The sequence below is a fragment of the Ixodes scapularis genome, unplaced genomic scaffold, assembly GCF_016920785.2.
Source record: "Ixodes scapularis isolate PalLabHiFi unplaced genomic scaffold, ASM1692078v2 PGA_scaffold4__175_contigs__length_147842914, whole genome shotgun sequence".
NCBI classification, from domain to species: Eukaryota; Metazoa; Arthropoda; class Arachnida; order Ixodida; family Ixodidae; genus Ixodes; species Ixodes scapularis.
The window spans coordinates 128,390,590-128,404,801 of record NW_024609879.1 but is presented as its reverse complement, the minus strand read 5'-3'; the positions used below and the strand labels follow the sequence as shown (position 1 = coordinate 128,404,801).

The 14,212-nt window shown below is 47.1% G+C and overlaps 2 protein-coding genes across 3 annotated transcripts in view; both read right to left on the bottom strand.

The window, feature by feature from the left end:
• Window positions 1-3,237: 3,237 nt before the first annotated feature.
• On the bottom strand, window positions 3,238-8,745 carry LOC121832868 (tectonic-1-like). Its single transcript, XM_042293442.1, has 2 exons — window positions 8,055-8,745; window positions 3,238-4,705 (listed from the first exon to the last, which is right to left on the bottom strand). The coding sequence occupies exons 1-2, from the start codon at window positions 8,728-8,730 to the stop codon at window positions 3,474-3,476; spliced, it is 1,908 nt and encodes a 635-aa protein (XP_042149376.1). The 5' UTR covers window positions 8,731-8,745; the 3' UTR covers window positions 3,238-3,473.
• A 597-nt stretch (window positions 8,746-9,342) lies between these two features.
• Window positions 9,343-14,212, bottom strand: part of LOC8033806 (B9 domain-containing protein 2) — a 92,062-nt gene continuing 87,192 nt past the window's right edge. For both annotated transcript variants that reach the window (XM_042293443.1, XM_029975538.4), the window contains one exon: window positions 9,343-9,659. In XM_042293443.1, the coding sequence (XP_042149377.1) occupies window positions 9,343-9,659 (317 nt within the window). The remainder of the gene's footprint in view (window positions 9,660-14,212) is intronic.

Sequence of the window (14,212 nt, the reverse complement as noted above, 5' to 3'; positions counted from 1 at the left end):
GGAAACGTAATCCCATCGGCGCTGTGAAACGTAAGAACAAAACACGTAGAACGCGCAGTCAGCGATGTTTAAAAGATTCCCCCTGACACGTGGTAGAAGGCCCCACACATCGGTCAAACAGGCCGACGTGTGCATGACAGGATATGCGTGAGCATGGACAACTGTATACGCCTCCATTGTGTAGATCGCGGGTGTCATCCTAACTTCGAACAAGTCACGATGATTGGAACAGTCAAGGGTCAAATGGCAAGGAAGTATACTACTACACGCACTAGAGTGTCACGATAATGGCCAGAGGGAGATTATTGTATTAGCCAAACTTCGGTCAATCGGCATCGCAGAGATAGCACTCCTGGACATTGGCCACGAATGAGTTGATTGGTGTTACGGTACGTTTCTTCTTCATTAAATGTTTAGTAGAGAGTATAGCGCTTGTCCCATTCAGTTCCTTATTCTGTATTCGTTATTTTGCGCACTGTTTACCCTTTTTAATATAATATGTAATCGCGGGGAAAAGAAAAAGGCCAATTTAACCAGTAAAGCGATTTCATAGGTCGAGCACACGGGCAATAGGAACGGGCATGTCGCGAATAACACGCCATGCATGCGCTGTTGACTCATATTGCCAATAATAAATGGGATGACAGTCACTATACTACCAGCATGAAACAATCCCAAAGCGTCCAGCTGTCGAGAAAAACACGACCCAAAACAGGTGCAGGTATAGGCAAAAAAACACGACAGACGCCAAGTTTGGAAGAACAAAAAATCGTTTTAGCGCGGTACTTCACTCGCTCTGCCTGCCCGATGACAAAAAAAAAAAAAAAAACAAACAAGAAAAACCACGAAAAACCACGAACAAAAACACATACGAAAATGGCCAAGCGAGCAGGCAACAATGGAGCCGAAAAGGCACTTGTTCCTGCGAACAGGAAATAGACAAATAATATTCCGCGCGCACAAGCCAGTTCATTCACCGGCAGGACATTTTGTTTTGCATCGCTTGTTTTTTTGTTTTTCTGTTCTTCCGATGTTTTGCAGGAAAGAGCGGTCCGGCGGAGAGGGAGGAGGGTTGGTGGAGAAGGATCCTCATCACGAACGGGAAAGGGTATGGGAGTTCTTATTACGGCTGCAGTTGGTAGTTCACGTCAGTGTTTTTTTGTTTTGTTTTGTTGATAGTTTAGTTTTTTCGTGCCGCCTACGCTTGCTCCCCTATCCATCCGTCGAGCCATATGTTCCGACCGAAAAAAAGAAAGATACAAGTAAAATTATAATACAGGTGCGCGAAACTATACGAATAACACATAAAAAGTATAATAGAAGCCGCCAAGAATTCTTAACACAATAAGCAGCTGTGACATTGCGAGGTTAACCGCGGCGTTGCATCGAAATCGCTCCAAAACCGCGCAGTGAAGTCATTTTTTTCTAATTTGGAACACCGATATATTTCCTTCTCCAAATGTTCATCAACCGGAACGAAAAGAAAAAAAAGAGAAAACCCTCAGAGCAGGGGAAAAAAAAAAAAGAAGAAAACAATACAAATTGAGGGGAAACATTTGCGCCTTTTCGCGAGCAACTAACCGGTTGTTTATCGGGGAGAAGCGGCTAGACGGAAACGTCTCTTTTATTTTTCGTTCCTTTTTTTTTTTTAAATTGAGATTCGAAATATTTCTTTCTATGGATCAGCATGCTTAATACATCCATTAAAGAAAAAAAAAAAAAAAAAAAAAAAAAGAAAACCGCCGGTTTTTCTACGTTAAAACGTACGCCGGTTGCAAAAGAAAAACAAGAAGCAGACGACATCACGGAAGGCGGCTAAAATGGCAGCAGACGAATTCTGCGGAACACCGATCATTTCCTTTTCTCGAAGTGCGAGGAAAAAGCCCGTAGCTCCGAGCCGTCGGTAGAGCAGCAGTGGCTAGCGTCGCGAGTGTGCGACTGCATTCCCCTCAAAATTTCGTGAACGCGACAAGCCGTGCTTAGGGCTGGAATTTCTCACCGATTCGAACGAATCCGCAGCCCATAGTTCCTTGAGATCCGAGTCTCCGATGTCGTAGAGCGAACGGTCAACCTCCAGGCCTTCCATTCCAGAAGCGGCGTCCTGCTGTCGGTTCGTCGATGCGGTAAAGTTCCTTCGGGCGGGCACTGAAGAGATGCTTTTTGCCTTTTTTTTTTTTTTTTTCAGCCGAGAGTGGCCCCAAGGGCTTTGGGTACCACAAGCGAAGCCACCACGGCGTCACCGGGGCGCACTCCTTGCACGGAGATATTCGCAACTGCAACAAGTTGCTCGGCAGCGGCAAACCCCCGTCAACGGAGCCGGCCGAAAGCGGAACCGGAACTGAAACCAACCTCCGTGACGTCGCTTTGTATCCCTCCGCGCGAGCGCCGCCGTGCACAGGTTGCATCCGCGCTAAAAACATAATCCCATATCGGCTCAATTTTATTCGAAATTGCGCTCACACGCCACGTCCTCTTTCATTCCAGCTCTAGATCGTTAGAAAGGTCGCAAGTTAGACAAGGTGCGCTTATAATTTGACCAAAATTACGTTCGGACTTCTCAAAATGGCTCGTTCTTTCGAGATGCCACGCAACGTCTTCAGATTGGTCAAGAGGGGGCGAGCTCAGTGTGCACACTGCGCACGCGTGAAAGAGCGCGCGCGCTTGACGGAAACTTGAAGTAAAAAAACAGACGGCATTCACGTTTTACTACGAGTGCGCTTGTAGGAAATTTACTCGTAGCATAAGCAGCACACGTATGACACGTACAGCCCGCGACAGCTGACGACAGCTTCTGATCCACGTGATCCATTTCTCATATAGCCGGAAAACGCGTAAAGTTAATCATGCAAGACGTGCGCTTGCCGTTCGAGCCGCTCGCTCCGCGCAGATGTCTAGCATATGCCACTGCAGGAGCCAGGGAAAACAGACTACCAAATAGAAGATAATAATAATAATAATGACACTCCTAGATAAATTACGAAGGGTTTGAGAAGTTTTAGCTTCTCAAGCAGATTTCTCCTTCAGATGAAACAAGATGAGCTGCATTCTCTTATTTGAGACTTTCAAAAGTACCATTATTGCCTTAAGTTTCTCAGTTCAAACCTCAGTTCTCAGTTCAACTGCATGCTGTTTATGACATGACAATTATAAATCCAAATGGTTTCCACGCACTGTAAATACAATATGGAGGAATAACTGTTTAGACGTTTACCTGGACTCTTAGTAAACAGACGTTTGTGTGTTTACATAATCATAATCTTTATTTCCGGGGGCGGTCACTGGTGTTCAAACAAGCATCAGGCAATTTGAAAATCAAGAGCATGCACACAACAAGAAAATAAATTGAACAAATAAATGCAACATAAAGCAGACACCACAGCTGCTATACAATGACGTCGGCCTGGACCTGTGACATTCAGAGCGTAAATTGGTGACCCTAGAACACACAATTGGACAAAAAAGATGCTTTGCTTTCACATCTGCGGCAGTGTCTTGAAAGCAAGCAGCGGAAAGGTAACGGCAGTAAAGACCAACACATACCAGCTGCATTGGTTATGGCATATGTAGCATTTCCCACCGCTAGACTCTAAAAAGAAAGGATAGAAGAAGTCTTCTGGCAGATGGGCTTCGAGTGTGGGCGGCGGTGCAAAGATCTGAACTGCCTTCCGGGAGACGTCTACAAACGTCGCCTCGAACGACACCTCCAGCCGCTGGCTCGAGGGAAGATGGAAGAGCCCGACTTCTGTCATCCCGCCGTAGCGGTACAACACAGACACAATCTTGTTTTGTGGATTGTCCGCATGCTCCGTCCTTGCGTACAGGACAAAGATGTGAACACCGGTGGCTTCGACTTTGCAGGTCCTGATGTTGTCTGCCGAAGCCGCCCGTTCAGCAGGATTCGAGGGCACGTTCTCGCGCAGGACTGGGACGTGCTCTCCGACTTTTGAACGGCTCGAGTTGCCAAACATGGCGACGTGCGTGAGCGACAGACTTTCCCCCACCAGGTAGTCAAACACCGCTTTCTGCAGAAGAGTGCAGTTCTTAAAGACAGCCGACCTCACCAGGCAACCTGTCCTCGGGTTGGAACCGAACTTGAGGGCCTCGCCTGTAAGAAGAGTCGTGCAGTCCCCATTTCTGGCGTTAGGAACTGTCAACCACGTCCTTTCCTCCGACTGGTTGCACCTGGTGCCGTTTGTCTTAAAACATTCCGCAGGAATGGGAAGCCCCGGCAGGTAACCAGGGTTGCCGCTGCGCTCGGCAGCAGGCGATATACCGTCCGACAACCACACGTAAAACGTTCTAAACCTCTGCAGAAACTCGGTGGCACCGCTCTGTAAGGTCGTAGTCTCGTACCTGGCAGTAATGTTAATGATACCGTGAACACCGTTATGAACGATCCTGTAGGTAACCTGCGAGACAACATTTCTGCACTCTCCGTCGTCTGTGTAGCGGGCAACGTGAGCAGACGGCGGGAAGTCAGAGCAGACGTCGCCGGAGCAAAGAGCCGGAAGGACTTGAACCCGGTCGTCTGCTGAAGAGGAGATTGCAAAACCTCGATAGTACGTCTGGGCACTCAGCGCGGGGTCGGATGTGCACCAATTGTCGAGAACCCCGACGCCGCGTGTGCATTCGAATACCTGGTCCCGAAGGTAGGTCACGGCTTCCGTGGCTTCACAGGCCGTGCTGAACAGCTGTACCGGTAGTCCTTGCAGAAGAGAAAAAAAGAGTGAAAATCAGGTACATTGCACCCGCAGCTTACGAATGAGACATTTCCTAGGTTTTGATGAGCAGCTGGAGAAACAAAACCAGTGATGGTCTGGGAAACTTGAGGGTGAATCGCTCCCTTCACAAAGTCAAACTCACCACCCCTCAATGGTCAACACTGGTTTTCTCCGCGACCAAATGAAATCGGTGAACTTTCGGCCGCTGGCTCAGGAGAATACAACAGTGGTACCAGACGGCAGCCTCTTGAAATGTGATCCCCGAAATGACCGTTGTCCAAGTGCCACATACTTATCACTGCTAAAACTAGAATTCCACTTTGCAGACGTTCAGTTCTTAATTTTTAGGGCATGATACAAGATGTTGAAAGGTGGCAAACCTGGTGGATACAGGTGACTTACATGATTTGTTCAAAGATGGAAGTTTCAGATACTCTATCTGCGGCACTGCGTAAAAGCATCTTGAGAACCAGAATGCCCGAAGAGCAACCGTTGAATCATTGAGAATTTTTGTCATGCACGACAAACAACAAAAAGGATATCTCTTAATTTTCCCAGATCCCTTTTCATCTTCTAAATTTCACGCACTGCAGCCCTTTAACTTGCAAAGCCTGTAAAATGTTCCTTGCATGTGCACTTGCTACGCTCAGGATGCTCAGTGTGCAAGCGAGCCCACCAGCCAACAATGGTCAATTTCACTAATCCAAATTTATATGGAAATAATTAGTAAGTGCTGTCACTCCACCGATTACCGTATTTTCCGGTCTACAAGACACACTTTTTTTCCAAAATTTTCGGCGATGCGTCTTGTACAACAGTGCGTCTTATATGTAAATTTTTTTTCTTTAAGTGGCAAACTCTGAAGGAACTCCTGTTGATGCTGATTAGTGTTTTTTTAACTATTATGACAGCTCAATGCAAATGATGCATCATGAATGAAAGTCAACCTCCCACAACTAGAGTTCCATAACAAAAAAATAAAAAAGGAAAGTAAAAAAATAAAAACGAAAGTAAAAAAAGAAAACACGTCGCTTTGACCTCAAGCGAGTTAACTCCAGGATTCGAGCTCAAGCGAGTTAACTCCAGGGATTTTTTAGACATGCAGTGCACCAAATGGCATGGTTACCACAATCTTGTACGGGAACTTTCTGGATCTTACTCGTACAGTTCGGTTTCGAATGCCAAATTTCTCCACCTCGACTGGCACCATATATTCCGGAACACTACAGGCAAATACCTTTGAGACTAATATTGGAAACTCCAGCGGTTTTGCTGTTAACATTGCTGTTTTCTATTCACGTTTTTCTCTTAACCGTCTCGTCAATTAGGCAAACTTGCCAATTCCACTAACACCGTTGCCAATTGAGGGAATAAAAGGCACCGGGAAACCTATTTCAAACTAATATTGCTATCAATATGTTATACTCCGTTTCACCTTATGTTGTACCGCAGAGAAGGCTAGAAGCGCGAGCTCATAGCGTTGGGAGCTGCCCCTAATGCACGAGAGCTTGTGCCGCCGAGATGTGCCTTAGAGCAAGGAGCTCGCGCTTGTAGCCTTTCCTGCGGTACATCATAAGGTGAAACAGAGTATAGTATGCTGCTGGGGAGACGCTTGTGCGTATAAAATTTAAGGTAATTACCGAAATGAATGTACATGTTTACTAAATTGGGAAAAAAAAGCTTCGAAGAAGATTTCTCACTTCTCACGCAAACACAAAAATATAGCATTGTAAGATGAGAAAGGCGACGCTCACTTGCATTGAATACAATGCAAAAATTCCGATCAAAGGATGGCTAACTTTATTTGCGGTTTTCTTTCAACAATAAATTCCCGCACACGGCAGATGGTCTTGCTACTGATTCCATACTTTTAATTTTTTTTTAAAGTTCTAGATGCTGCTATACCTTTTCTTCCACCTGCTTCTTTGTCTTTTTTCTTTTTTTTTTTTTGACTCAAGTCTACAGCCCTCCCCCATATTGATTCCATTAAATTTCCGAAGTGTCTGGGAGGGCAATCACACTCCCCACCCTCCGTTCCGACGCTACTCATTGCATTACTTTTACGATTGTGTTGTCATGTATGTTTTATACTTTTTTTGTTTGTTTTGGCACCTACAAAGACCACCTTGTCTGCTGGGCTATGCCCGCACGTTTTGATGTCTCGTTCAAATACGGAGACATTTGTGTCATCTGCACACTCCTGTGTTTTGGTTGGGGTTGCTTTTTATTTTCGTCTGGAAGAGAAACCTCCAAATGCCTCTTCCGCTTTCGGTTGCACTTCGCAATGTTACAATGTCTTTCAAGTGTTGGCACAACCATTTTTCTTGTTACTTTTGTTATGTTGTGGAAGTTTGTGTGTCTTTGTAGGCACATCTGCTGCTAGCAGCCTCTGCTAGCTGGCAATGTCCACTGAGCCGACAGATTCGCTTCTTGAGAATAGCAGGACAAGCCCCGCCCACAGAGGCCTTCACTCTTTCCACTTTAGCAGACGGAAAGCTGGAGAGGAGGAAACAACCAATCATGGTGAGCAGAGAGCTCAATGGGAGGGGCTTGCCCTCATATTCTAAACTTGCAACACACTACAGCTGACAATATGAATTTGTAGTTTGTGCATCTTTAAGCGATCAACCATTCAGGTAAGAAGTTTTGAGAACATTACTGCTCTGTGCCTAGCACATGAAGAGAAAGTTTTTACAATATAGTTAAAATGGCTAAGAGTTCTTTCCACTCCCCAGAGGCAGACCAAATATGTGCAATCATCCAAATGGCGTTAACGTTGCCTACCGACATAATGAATGTCTGTTTTTGTGTGCACTATAGATTGGGTGTCGTCGCGGTCGGGATAAGTGGATTCCGCCGTGCAAACAATACTGAGCGTAATGAATTGTTCAATTTTGGAGTAACAAAATGGGGCTCGCAGAGACTGAGAATACTGCAAAGCATACACTTTTCCATTGCGTCATCTGCTTGTGAAGACTTCAGGTCCACTGGAGTCTTCACAAGAGAAGGAGCTTCCAGTATTAGCGAGGCTAAACTTATTGGCTGCTATACCCGCCATCAACCATTTCGTGCTACCTCGTCAATATTAGTGTAGCTTCCGTAATGCTCCTACGCCGTCAAAGCTCCTTGGCACGAGAGCGCAAGCGAGTAAGACAAATGACGAAGCCACGTGCTCTTACAGCAGGACGCGACTGCTGCACGGGGGAAGCCTCGCTAGCCTCGACAATGTAGCAACGACAACGAGTGCACATAGGAAAACGGGGATGTGAAAAAAACGCTCCGCCGTTCTCATCCTGCCTGCGACTACAGACAAACTTGCTCCAACACACTCACTCCATTCACCAACGCCGCCGTTGTCTTCCAGCCGGAGCAGCGCGTCCCCGGCTTTAAACTGCACTTTCGTCGTCTGCTCGGCACCATCTGCCATCCAGCCGTGCCTCGATTCCTCGACAAGCTTGTGCACGTCCGCCGGCGACGAAACGGAGGGTGGTTCGCCGAAGACGTCTTTCTTCCGCACGTTGTCGACCACGACGCAGAGGAGATCTCCCACAGGCCGCTTCTCGAAGAGGGTTCGGCTCGCAAAGATGGCGTCCCGCTTGGTACAATAGCGCAGGTCAGGGGCCTCCGGCACCCTGTCGACGCAGAACGAAAACGACTTTGCATCATCCTCCGTGCAGTCCGAGTCGCAGCAGCATTCGACGTCGCACGAGTTCCTTTTGAGGTCGCAGAAACAGCGTTCGGTGGGCCTCAGCTGCGTCAGTGTTTTTGAATGTGGCTTCTTGGTCGGGGCGAGTGTTCCCGTCGTCGTAGCCGCGGTGGTTGCGACCGTTGTCATCACCGTTTGCGGGGAAGTCTGCACCACGATTGTCTCGGCCGTTACGGCCGTTGCACCAAGTGAAGTTTCTGCCGGCACTTCCGTGGTGTCGGTCCTCGCTGCTCTAAAAGAACACTGCAGCACTAGGCAAACACAAAGGACTCTGGAAGCGAGATTAAACCAGAGGCACATCATTTTGTTTCCGAACGTCGACCTGAACTAAAAAGGTCACGCAGGTGCACGCCGTTACGGCCTACTCTCTTCATTATGGCGTTGGATTCCGTGAAAACTCGCGGGAACTTCATACGATCGTTGATTTCTGGTTTGATTTGTTGCTTTTATTTTCTAACGCTATTTGTTCTAGCAGCAAAAACCTTAAAGTCGGGTTGTAGGTAGACATTCTTCAACTGCTTCAAAATAGATAAAGGTATCCCAAATGCAGCAGTCAAAAGAACTATGGCTGCATTTGAAAACGCTCGACTAAACGGAAAGTATCAAAAGCTGCTGCTTCTGCTATTGTGCTAGCGACGGCAGAAACAGCGCGGCGACTTTACTGCAGCGCGCCAACGATTCTTGTACAACTTTCGGCAGCTAAAGGCGGGGGGTAGGGGGATATGCACAAACGAGCTGCGTCCATTGCAGACCACGTTTCGGGGCCGTCCCGGCGCCCAAGCACGGTTGCGTGGTATGAGACCCGCTCTTGCCAAACATGTCACTCCTGGCACATGTCCGGACAACCTAGAAAAACTCCCGACCACCGCTTCGCGGCGGGAGCCTCAAAGAGCGACGAAAGGCTCTTCTGTCCCGCTACGTCTCGATGCCGTACTTGTCGAAGTCCCGCTGCACGACGTATACGTCCAGGTGCACCGTCCCGCACGATCGAGCTCGCAGGCGGAACCGGTCGCACGGCCGCCCGCACGCGCCGTCCGGGTCGGCCAGGCGCAGGCTGCCTCCAAGGAAGTGTCGGGACGTCTCCTCGGACAGGGAGCCCAGGGGGCGCCACGTGGCGCACTGGAGCAGGTGGCGCCCCGCGGAGCTTGGCAGGTGGCAGCTGGCGTAGCCGGACAGGTCGCTCCGTCCGTATGCGTCTTGGCGCCACACCTCCAGCACCAGTCGGGGCCAGTCTGCACGGACAGAAGCAACGCCCCTGACCACAAAGCATGCAGCAACTCGCCGGCTTCGACGTCGCTCAGTGTTCGGAACGTGTTGCCGACCGACGTGTTTACTGCGTCCTCAAATGCGGTCCCTTGATTCTTGCTGGACGTTGTCGTAAAAGTGCCACGCTGTTGCCTTCCGGCAAAGTAACGGAGGTAGACTGGGCAGATGCCCTTCTGCTGCAAGTAACACTGAATCCAGACAAACCTACGAAACGCGAAGCAGACGCGAGATGGAACACCGCGACGACAGTGACCCTCGCATCCGCTTGCCCCTTTTGCTCGCATTTCCAGGACCGACCGCTAGGTCTGTGACATTCGACAGCACATGACATCTCCCGTGACGCAGTTTGTTGCCGCTTTGCGACCACTTTCGACACGTGGGCAGGATTGGATGGCAATCACACCGGCTAAAGGCACGCTCCGAACGCCGTGGCGTCGCCGAGCGCTTGTGGGCTACTGGAACTTGTGAACCTCCGGTCGCTCGGTGCTGGGCGCAGAGCGACACCTCCTCACCTCCTCGCCCACGAGGCGGTTTCAAGTGACGTAGCTCCGGCTAGGAATCTCGTCGGACGCCACGCCGAAACGGTTAGCCTTGTGGGAGCCTATGCAAGAAGGCAGCGTTTTCTGGCTCGCACGAGTTTGCTCGCATTTGGCGATCGAGAATGCTGTTGCCAGAGTAGTCAGCGCCATAAAGAAGCACAGATCAATAAATTATGATGCTTAAACCCTGAGAATTAGAATGCGCGTCTCAGGGTTCAAACATCACGATCAATACGCACCAGCTCGCCTGCGCATTGACCATTTATTAATAGATCGATACTTAACTTTTATACGAGGCATTACTCATTCAAAGTTTCGCAAGAAGTCGACTCGTCGGCAGCCCGACCGGTGCCGCTGGGGCCGTTCAACGCGAGCCTTGCTCGTGATCCAAAGATATCCCCCATCATGCTTTTCGAGTTCCGCCGTTGGTGGAACCACATGCCGCAGTTCTGAGATTTACCAAAGCCAAGCATTATGTCACGGAATGCGTGTCCAGCCGGTGCATTTAGCGTTCCACCCAAGCGCCGCAAGCATTCCCGAAGTGGCAAATAATGACGTCGCGAAAGCCAGAGTGTAGTGCCGTCGGTTGGCACAATCCTGGAGGTTCGACACAGAAGTTCAAACAACAAAAAAAAAAAAAAAAAAAAAAAAGAATGAAAGACGTTTACAATTCCCTGTAATGCAGAATTAGAGCAGAGCTCTTGAGGAGGAGGGGAGGGTATGGAGAGGAGGCTATGCCCCACCTCCTCCCTTCCTCTCCTCCCCCTTGATTTCTTGCTCTATTTTGGTGTACTAGGAAAACTAGTGCGGGCCCAGGAACCCCCAGCCTTTCTCGTACACCTGAACCCTCCTGGGTTGAAATAAAGATTATGATTACTATTATAAAGCGGCAACTCTGGTCAATATTTTTTAATTTGGGACTACGACTGTTTTCAGCTAAGGCAGTGCGCCTGAATTACAAGGTATAATTTTCTTTCTCGATATTGCGTGCAGTTTTATAAATATCACGACTCAAAATTTGTTTTGGGGCGTCTACGGCAAAATCGACACTATCTGCTAGAAGGATGGCAACACTGCTCGTCAGCCGTACGGTCGCGACGTGACGTCATCGTGGCGCTGCGGTACGCGGTACAACCAATCAATGAACCGTGACGTGACGTGACGTGACGTCCCGGGGGTTCTGCGTGCCAGTGTTCCTTGACTAAACGCCAACCTGCTTGCCGCCCGCTAAATAGCACCTGGTCGCACATTTAAAATTGGTTTTAGTGGAGTATGTGGCTTCACTCTGACGTAATATTTTGGCCGTGATCCCAATTTGTGCCGCTTAAGCAATACTCGTTATTTATTTTGGTTTGGTTTTCCACTGGAGTTGCTCTTTAAAGGAAAGAAACCGAAGACTAAGCGAGAGTCCAGCGGCGCGGAACGTACGAAACATGTGTAGTCGTGACCGATTGAAATAAACAACTTGGGATTGTGCAAATGGGACTGACGCATGTGCCACATTGTGCTGAATGAAAAAAGTGTGAACCCGTGGTATATGAGCCCCGGATGGGAAGATGCCAGCCGTCGACGTACGACTTCTTAACCCTCGTCTCGTCTCCAGTGACAGCATTCGTGATTGGGGCCATCCTTTCGAGATAGTATGTGAACAACAAGCACGCTTTACACAGCCCACTGCAGGGTATAAAAAATTCGGAGGAAGGTCTACCGTCATTATGGAGGTGTAAAATTAATCGGTCAAAAGACGAAATCTAGAAATTCTATAGCCATGCCACAGCACCTCACGAGCTGCAATATCTCTGCCAGATCATATCCAGGGCAGAGTGCAACAATCGTGATTTTCATGTTCACGATAACTATGAGACAATGGTTCTCTTTTAGCCAGGGCCACCCTGGCCAAGAGAAAAGATAGTGGGATCTTGCGCAGATGCGGAAAGTTGGGATGTGTTTGCAATCCAAAAAAAAACAAAAATATGAAAGAAAAAAAAAAGTAATACCCTACTTTTTGCAATGGAGAGACAAAATCAATACAAAAGTTTAAAACTTTGTGACCCTCCGAATACAAAACAAAACATGGAGACAACAAAACTATCGCCATCTGGGGACACTGCACTGAAGCAGGTTTGAAAAGCTACTTGATGCCACTGCACAGAGGTGGCGCCACTAAACTGGGCAGTTGTCTTGCAAAGTGCGTTGGAAAGGAGGTTCAGCAGGTGTGTGTCGAGTGCAAGGGGACAGATTGAGTACAAAGTGTTCTCAAGTGCTATTCAGTCATGAAAGAAAGGTTTTATAAAAGTCAATGAATGAAGTGTGTGCAATTAAGCTTTTCAGAAAGTGTGTGGGGTGCTATTTGTGAGTATCCGCACCAACAAGGTACTTTGTTCCAGTTCTTCTCCCCGTGCATAGCAATAAAACATTTTTCCGCTGTTGCATTTTTGTCCATGACCTACACTCATCAAATTTGAGTGTGATAATTGCACACCCAAAGATACCTTTGTGCAAAGTGCTATGGCACAAAGGTGTCTTTACAATGAAAGGTTTTCAAAGACAGAGTAAAGGAGTGGTATGTCTATCAGCATGAATGTGGATGCTGTATAAAAAAAGTGTAGCCTCTTCTTACCTATATTTTTTTGGTTCGAGTATTTTGTATAAGCTGTGATTCGCTGAAACCCGTATGGGGTGTGGGACCTTCACCGGGTGTTTCCATCCACCTTTTATCCCTACCAGCCCTTTTAAATGGATAATAAATACAATAAAACACAGCGCACAAAAAATGCCCCATGTGGCTGGGGCTAGAGGGCTAACGAAAGAGGTCTACAGGACATTTTCGAGTGCTATTCGAGAGTAAAAATTTGTGTCAATAAACCAATGAACAGAGGGAATTTAAAATTTTTTTTTATAAAGGTGTATTTAGGTGTTGCATTTATCACAAACAAATATTGTGAGTGTTGTTCTATAAAAAAAAAATTGAAGCCTAAAATATATATATCTTTTTCTATGCACAAGGAGGAAAACGGTAAAAACTGTCTAGTTGACGTAGCTACTGGCCGCGTGATAAGTAGAGGCCGGATTTTTAGGCACTAAAAAAGCATGTTTTAGGCGCCAAAAATACGCGGCAAAAACAGCGTTTTAGGCACTAAAAAGAATAAAATAGGCGCAATAAATTTTTAGATAAATGCTAATAATTTCAAGTGAAGACGCGACCGAACTGTTAGCACGATGGGAAATCCAAAAATGTCATTGCTATGAGGCCACAATGGCAGTAACAGTTCAATTCAATTCAATTCAATTCAATTCTTTATTTTTCTCTCATAACAAGTTCTATACATTGACATTAGACGTGGAATTGCCCCGTAATACCTCTGGGCTAATGGCGATCAATTGGCTTAATTTCACAAGCGCATTGCTTACATACATGTTCAGATGCGAAAGTCACTCAAGCGTCGCATATTGTGAAACAGGCAGGAGAAACAATATTTGAAATATGGTAATACTGATTTATAAAAGCGCAAAGTTATGTCTGCCTGACGCAATTAAATTACAATAAAGCAAGAAAATAATAAATGCAAGATAGACAAGGTTTGTTAAGAAATTAACATGTTACGTGAGAACTTACGTACAAACTTTAGCATTTTTCTACAGGTACCTTAATTATACAGGCAAGACCTTTCAACGCTGCCAAATACACATAGGCTCATTCGAAATATAAATATTAAGAATTGTGTTTGGACAGAACGCGGAACCTAGTTCAAGAATCACTATGAAAATTATAGAAACAATAGGTAACTACCAGCATCCGTGCTCCGTTTGCACTCTCTCGCAGTACTCGACGATTGCTTGATGCGACGGTTCCTTTAGAGAATCAACCTAATGGAAACACCGATGGAACCACCCAGATGCGTTGCATCACACCAGGGTTCCCGCGAGGGGAGGTGGGCGTAATTTTTCCCCATCACTTTCTTTGTCCCTGACAGTATCAT